A 10,229-nucleotide genomic window follows, 5' to 3' on the forward strand; every position below is an offset into this window, starting at 1 on the left:
ATGGCCAAGACCAAAGAGCTTTCCAATGATGTCAGGGACAAGATTGTAGACCTACACAAGGCTGGAATGGGCTACAAGACCATTGCCAAGCATCTTGGTGAGAAGGTGACAACAGTTGGTGCGATAATTCTCAAATGGAAGAAACACAAAAAAACTGTCAATCTCCTTCGGCCTGGGGCTCCATGCAAGATCTCACCTCGTGGAGTTGCAATGATCATGAGAACGGTGAGGAATCAGCCCAGAACTACACGGGAGGATCTTGTCAATGATCTCAAGGCAGCTGGGACCATAGTCACCAAGAAAACAATTGATAACACACTTCACCGTGAAGGACTGAAATCCTGCAGCGCCCGCAAGGTCCCCCTGCTCAAGAAAGCAGATATACATGCCCGTCTGAAGTTTGCCAATGAACATCTGAATGATTCAGAGGACAACTGGGTGAAAGTGTTGTGGTCAGATGAGACCAAAATGGAGCTCTTTGGCATCAACTCAACTCGCCGTGTTTGGAGGAGGGGGAATGCTGCCTATGACCCCAAGAACACCATCCCCATCGTCAAACATGGAGGTGGAAACATTATGCTTTGGGGGTGTTTTTCTTCTAAGGGGACAGGACAACTTCACCGCATCAAAGGGACGATGGACGGGGCCATGTACCGTCAAATCTTGGGTGAGAACCTCTTTCCCTCAGCCAGGGCATTGAAAATGGATCGTGGATGGGTATTCAGCATGACAATGACCCAAAACACACGGCCAAGGCAACAAAGGAGTGGCTCAAGAAGAAGCACATTAAGGTCCTGGAGTGGCCTAGCCAGTCTCCAGACCTTAATCCCATAGAAAATCTGTGGAGGGAGCTGAAGGTTCGAGTTGACAAACGTCAGCCTCGAAACCTTAATGACTTGGAGAAGATCTGCACAGAGGAGTGGGACAAAATCCCTCCTGAGATGTGGGCAAACCTGGTGGCCAACTAGAAGAAACGTCTGACCTCTGTTATTGCCAACAAGGGTTTTGCCACCAAGTACTAAATCATGTTTTGCAGAGGGGTCAAATACATTTTTCCCTCATTAAAATGCAAATAAATTTATAACATTTTTGACATGCGTTTTTCTGGATTTTGTTGTTGTTTTTCTGTCTCTCACTGTTCAAATAAACCTACCATTAAAATTATAGACTGATCATTTCTTTGTCAGTGGACAAACGTACAAAATCAGCAGGGGATCAAATACTTTTTTCCCTCACTGTATGTGTGTATCTCTCTGTGTGTCTCTGTGTTATATCTCTCTGTCTGTGTGTCTTCGTGTCTGTGTTTTGTCTCTCTCTCAAATTGAGCAACCTTTGGAAGAACGTTATCAACCAGGTGGGGTGTTGACTGTTATGTTGGCCGACTCTCTGTGTTGTATTGCATTACATTTCTAAGTTCACTAGGTTTGTTTTCTCTTTCAATTGTACCTGATGATGATTGCTTGTGTTGCAATTGAAACGTCGCATGCTATTTGAACACAGCGTTGGTGTACGGTGCTTTTTGTGGAATATTTTGCTGTTTTTCCCTGGATTTTATGTTTGCACAGTCACACATAGTCACTTCAAGATATTTTCTTGTTCATGTTTTAGTTTTTTTGTTTGTTGTGGTTGCACCCGATTCAAGAGCCGAATGGCTCACAGGGCTATACCAAGTAAATGAAATGGAAGCTATTATTTAATTAATTTTGGGGTTTTTTTTTATGTGACTTTACCGAAAGAACCAAAGAGCATCTTGCTTAAGTTTTAATTTCTCTTCACCTGGCTCGCTACTTTGTAACTTTGTTTGTTTTAAATATTCACAGTTTTTTTTTTATTTTGTACCAGGCCACGCCCGCGTTGAGCTGCTGTACCGCTCTTGTTTACAGAAGCAACCTGCCCACAACAACAACAACAAGGTGGGGCTTGTCAACAGCATGGTGGTGTTCACTCTAGACACGTTGCGGTGTTCACTCTAGACACGTAGTGGTGTTCACTCTAGACGCGTGGCGGTGTTCACTCTAGACGCGTGGCGGTGTTCACTTTATACACGTGGCGGTGTTCACTCTAGACGCGTGGCGGTGTTCACTCTAGACGCGTGGTGGTGTTCACTCTAGACGCGTGGTGGTGTTCACTCTAGACACGTGGTGGTGTTCACTCTAGACGCGTGGTGGTGTTCACTCTAGACACGTGGTGGTGTTCACTCTAGACGCGTGGCGGTGTTCACTCTAGATGCGTGGTGGTGTTCACTCTAGACGCGTGGTGGTGTTCACTCTAGACGCGTGGTGGTGTTCACTCTAGACGCATGGCGGTGTTCACTCTAGACGCGTGGCGGTGTTCACTCTAGACGCGTGGCGGTGTTCACTCTAGACGCGTGGCGGTGTTCACTCTAGACGCGTGGCGGTGTTCACTCTAGATGTGTGGTGGTGTTCACTCTAGATGCGTGGTGGTGTTCACTCTAGACGCGTGGTGGTGTTCACTCTAGACGCGTGGCGGTGTTCACTCTAGATGTGTGGTGGTGTTCACTCTAGACGCGTGGTGGTGTTCACTCTAGACGCGTGGTGGTGTTCACTCTAGACGCATGGCGGTGTTCACTCTAGACGCGTGGCGGTGTTCACTCTAGACGCGTGGCGGTGTTCACTCTAGATGCGTGGCGGTGTTCACTCTAGACGCGTGGCGGTGTTCACTCTAGACGCGTGGCGGTGTTCACTCTAGATGTGTGGTGGTGTTCACTCTAGATGCGTGGTGGTGTTCACTCTAGACGCGTGGTGGTGTTCACTCTAGATGTGTGGTGGTGTTCACTCTAGACGCGTGGTGGTGTTCACTCTAGACACGTGGCAGTGTTCACTCTAGACGTGTGGCGGTGTTCACTCTAGATGCGTGGTGGTGTTCACTCTAGACGTGTGGTGGTGTTCACTCTAGACGCGTGGCGGTGTTCACTCTACATGTGTGGTGGTGTTCACTCTAGACGCGTGGCGGTGTTCACTCTACATGTGTGGTGGTGTTCACTCTAGACGCGTGGTGGTGTTCACTCTAGATGCGTGGCGGTGTTCACTCTAGACACGTGGTGGTGTTCACTCTAGACGCGTGGTGGTGTTCACTCTAGACGCGTGGCGGTGTTCACTCTAGACGCGTGGTGGTGTTCACTCTAGACGCGTGGTGGTGTTCACTCTAGACACGTGGTGGTGTTCACTCTAGACACGTGGTGTTCACTCTAGACACGTGGTGGTGTTCACTCTAGACGCTTGGCGATGTTCACTCTAGACACGTGGCGGTGTTCACTCTAGACACTTGGCGGTGTTCACTCTAGATGCGTAGTGGTGTTCACTCTAGACGCGTGGCGGTGTTCACTCTAGACACTTGGTGGTGTTCATTCTCTACATGTAGAGGGGAGACCGGGGGATCGGGAAGGAAATCCACACGACCACGGGGAGAGAGAGAGACACGCAGCCTCGGCTGTGTTGATTGATCCTCAATTAACTACTTGGTGGAGTGAGGAAGCATTAATACTGAGCAGGTGAAGGTGGCCAGGCGTGGGTCTGGACACACCACCACCTGTGAACCATGCCAGTGTGTGACAGTGGTGGAGCCAGTGGGGGTGGAGTGGCACGTGCCCCCCCAACGATCCGATAGAAATCCCTAATTTTGATAGGATCATTGGGGTTTATTAGTAACGAGCTTCACTACCCAGCTTCGCCCGGGACTTGGATTCTTGTCTTTGGTTAACTTCGCATTCCCTTCTATTTCACTGAAAAACCCTGGAAAAAATTGATGCTTGCAAGAAAGAAAAAAGCCGAAACAAATCAATTTACCTAAATCGGATGTTTTCACTCAAGGAGATTCAACCTTACCCCACTGCTACGTAAGGCCGATTTTGGCCACTCGGGGAAGGGAATAATGACGTGGCGAGCTGAAAATAGTCACGTTCACTTAGAAATTCCAGACAGCGTTAGCCGTGCAAATTTTCACGACGCCAGAGCTCAGCGTTGGAGAGGTTTTTTCTGCTTCGCACAAACAAACAGATGGAATGTTCTGCTTCATATTTTAGATAGCAGTTCTACCCGTTCTTCGCACGGAGGATATGTATTGAACTCCCGAGAAACCAATGGCTTCATCGGCCAGGAGCGAAGCGCCACCTAAAATCTCCCGGCACGCTGTTAATAGCTCTAAGCATTGCAGAGCACTTCATGGTCATTCCCCCCCCCCCAAAAAAAATACAAAAGACTATTTTTATATTTTTTACATTGTGTACAGTATGCAACATACCCACATGCCAAATTTCAAGTGTGTGGCACGTTGGGAAGTATGCTAAACATTTCAAACAGACACAAGTATCCACACATTTCCCTTTCATATATATAGATAAATCAGCATTTTGCGACCCCCACTGCCACCGTGTGGCATATTATTACGTCCCAGGGACTCTATGAGAGGACAACAGTCCGAGTCCATAATTAGCAATAAGTAACGGCAGAGCAGTTGTGACTCACAGAATGTTGCGCAGTTGCGTATACAGTACACGACTTCCCTGAAGGCAAACACCTTCAGTGAGCGCAATTCCGATCACACGCGTCGAATAAAAAGCAAGGGACAAGTCATTACTTACTAACAACTCCTTACTAACGACTCCTTACTTACTAACAACTCCTTACTAACAACTCCTTGCTTACTAACAACTCCTTACTTACTAACAACTCCTTACTAACAACTCATTACTTACTAACAACTCCTTACTAACAACTCCTTACTTACTAACAACTCCTTACGTACTAACAACTCCTTGCTAACAACTCCTTACTAACAACTCCTTACTAACAACTCCTTACTTACTAACAACTACTATCATTTTTCATTGCTGGAGGGGTTGCCCCCCCCTACCTGAAAATCCAGGCTCCACCTCTGAGTGTGTGACAGTGTCAAGTTTGTGTTTGCAGTAAAGTCTATTAACTCTATTGAGCACGGAGGTTATATCAAAACAGGAGTTTCGTTTTGTTTTCCTCTGCAACTCTTTATAAGAATGGAGTCAGGAAGTTAACACAGCACACACGTGCAGCTTAAGTCGGATCTGTTCATCCCAGCATTCAAGGACATCTGTGCCTGGCTTCCCACCTCTAAGTTGCGATTGAACATTAATTCATGCATTTCTGCATAACACAAATAGTATTATTTTAAACACCCTTTGCTACGTCAGCTGAATGTAGCTTTCATAAATATTCCTTTTGAAGCCAGACAGCTGAAATTTTGTGCTCGGAGTTTTTGGTGAACATTCATTTTGAAGATACGAGGGCTTCCAGGCATGTTTATGACCATTTGCCCTCTCATTGTGTGCCATAACAGCCCGTGTGATGAATTTGGGACATTTTTCCACTATATCATGAATATGTGAATAAGTATAGACGTGTAAGTCACGTGTTACTGTGTATATATGCTTTCCTCTGTGCATCGATACTGACGTGTAGATGGTGTGGATATTATTTTTTTCTGTCAGCAGCTGACGCTTCCTCTGATGCTTCCTCTGCAGAATTGGTCTCATGGAGCAAATGCACTCAGCGCAGCTCGGTAGGACAAGGCTCCAATGCGACCGGTGTGCATACAACACAGATCGGACTGGAGATTTCACACGGCACGAGAGAACTCACACAGGAGAGAAACCCTTCAAGTGCAGTGTGTGTGAGAAGGCGTTTGCACGTTCATCTGCTCTTGTAGAACACCAGAGAACACACACGGGAGAGAAACCCTTCAAGTGCAGTGTGTGTGGGAAGGCGTTTGCACATTCATCTACTCTTGTAATACACCAGAGAACACACACGGGAGAGAAACCCTTCAAGTGCAGTGTGTGTGGGAAGGCGTTTGCACATTCATCTGCTCTTGTAATACACCACAGAACACACACGGGAGAGAAACCCTTCAAGTGCAGTGTGTGTGGGAAGGCGTTTGCACAGTCATCTAATCTTGTAGAACACCAAAGAACACACACGGGAGAGAAACCCTTCAAGTGCAGTGTGTGTGGGAAGGCGTTTGCACATTCATCTACTCTTGTAATACACCAGAGAACACACACGGGAGATAAACCCTTCAAGTGCAGTGTGTGTGGGAAGGCGTTTGCACATTCATCTGCTCTTGTAATACACCAGAGAACACACACGGGAGAGAAACCCTTCAAGTGCAGTGTGTGTGGGAATGCGTTTGCACAGTCATCTAATCTTGTAGAACACCAGAGAACGCACACGGGAGAGAAACCCTTCAAGTGCAGTGTGTGTGGAAAGGTGTTTGCATATTCATCTACTCTTGTAATACACCAGAGAACACACACGGGAGAGAAACCCTTCAAGTGCAGTGTGTGCGTGAAGGCGTTTGCACGTTCATCTGCTCTTGTAGAACACCAGAGAACACACACGGGAGAGAAACCCTTCAAGTGCAGTGTGTGTGGGAAGGCGTTTGCACATTCATCTACTCTTGTAATACACCAGAGAACACACACGGGAGATAAACCCTTCAAGTGCAGTGTGTGTGGGAAGGCGTTTGCACATTCATCTGCTCTTGTAATACACCAGAGAACACACACGGGAGAGAAACCCTTCAAGTGCAGTGTGTGTGGGAATGCGTTTGCACAGTCATCTAATCTTGTAGAACACCAGAGAACGCACACGGGAGAGAAACCCTTCAAGTGCAGTGTGTGTGGAAAGGTGTTTGCATATTCATCTACTCTTGTAATACACCAGAGAACACACACGGGAGAGAAACCCTTCAAGTGCAGTGTGTGCGTGAAGGCGTTTGCACGTTCATCTCTTCTTGTAGAACACCAGAGAACACACAGGAGAGAAACCCTTCAAGTGGAGTGTGTGTGGGAAGGCGTTTGCAGATTCATCAAATCTTCAAGTACACCAGAGAACACACACGGGAGAGAAACCCTTCAGGTGCATTCCGTGCGGGATAACGTTTGCACAGCAACCACATCTTCAAGTACACCAGAGAACACAGAAGCATCAGAAGATCCACATGGAGTGGAGTCTGAAATCGGCTTGTGAAAGTCAAAGTGCCACCATGAGCCCATCCCGCATGAAACACGAACCGGAAGAAAATCCCAGCTTAGACACTTTTAAAGTTATCGAGGTGAAATATGAATAGGTGATGGTGAAGAGGGAAGAAGTGGTGGTGAAGAGGGAAGAAGTGATGGTGAAATGTGAAGATGAAGATTCAACTCCAAAATGGGACCTTCACATTGATGGAGGCAACGTGAAGCAGGAGGAGAATTCTGACTGTGAGGCAGAGCGAGGCAACTCCCAGCAGTTTGTGGAAGTGGAGGTGTGGGTGGACTTCCTGGACAATCCAAAGTCAAGTGGAGACCCGGTAGATGTGTAAGCCAGAGACGATGTCGCTACAATAGATGCACCTTTGTCACAGGCCTTTAATGACAAGAATGTGAAGTTGTACACTCATTTCCTAGGTTCAACCTGCAGAGTAAGAGCGGCCAGTCTTTGTGGACCTGTGAGTTGGGTCAATCTCTCACCAGGAGCGAGAGCCAATAAGCTCCCAAGCATTCACGATGTTCTCATGATAATTGCTTTTACGCTTTGCTCGCTTAATCGCCTCGGCAACTCGGAGTTTTGTGTCGTACCTCGTCTGAAATGCTCGAAGAGCATCCCCAAGTAGCAGCTGCCCCTGTGTGGCACAAGGTGGTGGCCCTGCACCGGCCTGCATGTGGACAAGAGCTTGTCAGCAGGGGACGATGATTGATGTGTCATCTCAGTTGTGTAGTTTGTAGGCAATCTTGATTTCGAAGCTTTCGTGACTACAGGAATCCACACTCTTGAGTTCTTTCGGTAAATTCACCACGTGGGTAGAAACATAACAGATCACGGCGTTTAGATCACAACACAAGCAATCGTGATCAGGTGGGACAACCACAGCAAGAGAAACTGCTGAAGTAGTAGGTGCCTACTCCAGCAGTTTCCTCTTATTGCTGCTGTGCTTGTCCCACCTGATGACGATTGCTTGTGTTGCCATCGAAACTCCGTGATCTATTATTTGTAGCGTAATGTTTAGAGTTTGCTACATTTTGACCCAGATGCCAGCATGCAACGGCCTACTCGTTTTGAATGACGCAACAATAGTACGTTGTACATACACTGTTAAGCAGACGGTGCGTATTTGTAAATAACTTCTTGTTAATACGATGTAACGTGATGCAGTCAATTTCGCTGCAGTAATTCAATGTTGCTAATATGTCCGTCAATGATTTAGAATGAATACTTGTCTGATTGTGCGCGTACATGTAATATTTTGTCTGAGGGTCACACATTGAATAAGTGATGTTAGGACAAAGTGTGTGTGTGTTTTGGAAGTAACCTGTACAGAGAACTCTTGTGTTTCACGAAGCGTCTGCCTCTGGAGCAACTCATCGTCTTTGAAATAGGGAGCACGCTCGGATCATTCATCAGTTACAAGGCATACCACTTGAAAGTTACACGTATAGGAGGAGGTACATTCTCTACAACACGAATTGTAGTTTTGTCTTACGTGTTGACGTAGATTTTGTCTAACTAGGACTAGAAATGCTCCTTGCTGATTCACGTCTGGATGTTCGTTACCTATCGGTTGAAGCAAACCCCACTGCTGTTGTTGAGACGCTGTGCACCAATAATGGTCCAACACATTGACGGCCTTCAGGCCAGGAAAGTCACAACATTTCCGGCACACGAAGGACGCATTCACGCAAGTACCCCATGCTCCGTTTTGAAGTTTTAAAATGAAACATCTTTGACTTGTGTTGTGTTTTGAATTAGATGATTTTATTTCTTCATTAAAAGCTTGTATCAATTTACATCTGGAAGACTTCATTGAAAAGGACATTTCGTGTGAATTTTCTCTCGTCATTAAGTAGATGGCCTTGCCGGGGGTTCGGACACAGTGTACACACAGTGTACACACACACACAGTGTACACACACAATGTACACACAGTGTACACATGCACACAGTGTACACACACACAGTGTATACACACATACCGTACACACACACACAGTGTACACGCACACAGTGTACACGCACACAGTATATACACTGTACACATACACAGGGTATACACTGTACACACACAGTGTACACACATACAGTGTATACACACAGTGTACACACACAGGGTACACACACAGTGTATATACACACACAGTGACACACACAGTGACACATAGTGTACACACAGAGTGTACACACACACACAGTGACACAACAACAACCGCCATTCGCCACTAAGTGGCGGTGACGTCACCACGACGCTTGTGCCAGGCACAGTGACACACAGTGTACACACACACACAGTGTGTACACACACACAGTGTACACACACAGTGTGTACACACACTGTACACACACAGTGTACACACACACAGTGCACACTGTGTGTACGTGTACACACAGTGTACACGTACACACAGTGTACGCACACAGTTTACATACACATAGTGTGTACACAATAGTTTCAGTTGATATATATTGGTATACCCCTGTGAGCCATTCGGCTCTTGAATCAAGTGCAACCACAACAAACACAAACAAGAACAAGAAACACATCTTAAAGTTACTACTTTGTGTGACTCTGCAAACAGAAAATCCATGAAAAAAACAGCAAAATGTTCTTGAAAAAAGCACCGTACACCAACGCTGTGTGCTAAAAATCCCAGTGGGATGCAATGTCCACGTTGTTGTTGCTGAGTTCAAGGGAGGGAGCAATGGAAAATGAATCTAAATCAACTTAAACTCCAATCCCGCTCTGTGACGTCACTACTCAGCATCACCTCATCGGCGTGAAACGCCAGGGTGAGGTGTACCTCGCCAGTGACGTCATGTCACCAAGGTATTCACCCCACCCCGTCTACCGCGCCCTTGAGCGTGACGTCACCTCTGCCTGGGTCAACTTGCGTTATCTGTTCAAGTACAATCCTTATTTGGGCAAAGCTACGCCCGGTGACTGGCGGCTCATTAACATAATGTGTTCGTGTCGACCATGGGCCGGATTCATTAACATAATTTATTTAAATTAAGACCCGCTCGTTGCGGGAGGGGAGTGTTCTTGTACCATGCAAGTGACGTCATCTCCTGCTGCTGCGTGACGTCACGAGGTAACAGAAATCTGCCGCTCCGCGCGTGAACTGAAATCCGAGGTGAGAAATTCTCATCGCGGTTGTGGTGGTGGTTGTGGTGGTGGTGGTTGTGGTGGTTGTTGTTGTTGTT

At 46.7% G+C, this 10,229-nt stretch overlaps 1 protein-coding gene across 1 annotated transcript; it reads left to right on the forward strand.

The window, feature by feature from the left end:
- The first annotated feature begins 1,843 nt into the window (after positions 1-1,843).
- Positions 1,844-8,426, forward strand: LOC142915952 (uncharacterized). The gene is made up of 2 exons (XM_076061586.1): positions 1,844-1,913; positions 5,516-8,426. The coding sequence occupies exon 2, from the start codon at positions 5,526-5,528 to the stop codon at positions 7,020-7,022; it is 1,497 nt and encodes a 498-aa protein (XP_075917701.1). The 5' UTR covers positions 1,844-1,913; positions 5,516-5,525; the 3' UTR covers positions 7,023-8,426.
- Positions 8,427-10,229: the final 1,803 nt, after the last annotated feature.

The sequence above is a fragment of the Petromyzon marinus genome, unplaced genomic scaffold (assembly GCF_048934315.1).
Source record: "Petromyzon marinus isolate PM22_M1 ecotype Great Lakes invasive population unplaced genomic scaffold, UKy_Petmar_22M1.pri1.0 PM_G_Scaffold_37, whole genome shotgun sequence".
NCBI classification, from domain to species: Eukaryota; Metazoa; Chordata; class Hyperoartia; order Petromyzontiformes; family Petromyzontidae; genus Petromyzon; species Petromyzon marinus.

Coding starts and splice junctions, on each gene's coding strand:
- LOC142915952 (XM_076061586.1), top strand. CDS start 5,526: ATGGAGCAAATGCACTCAGCGCAGCTCGGTAGGACAAGGCTCCAATGC.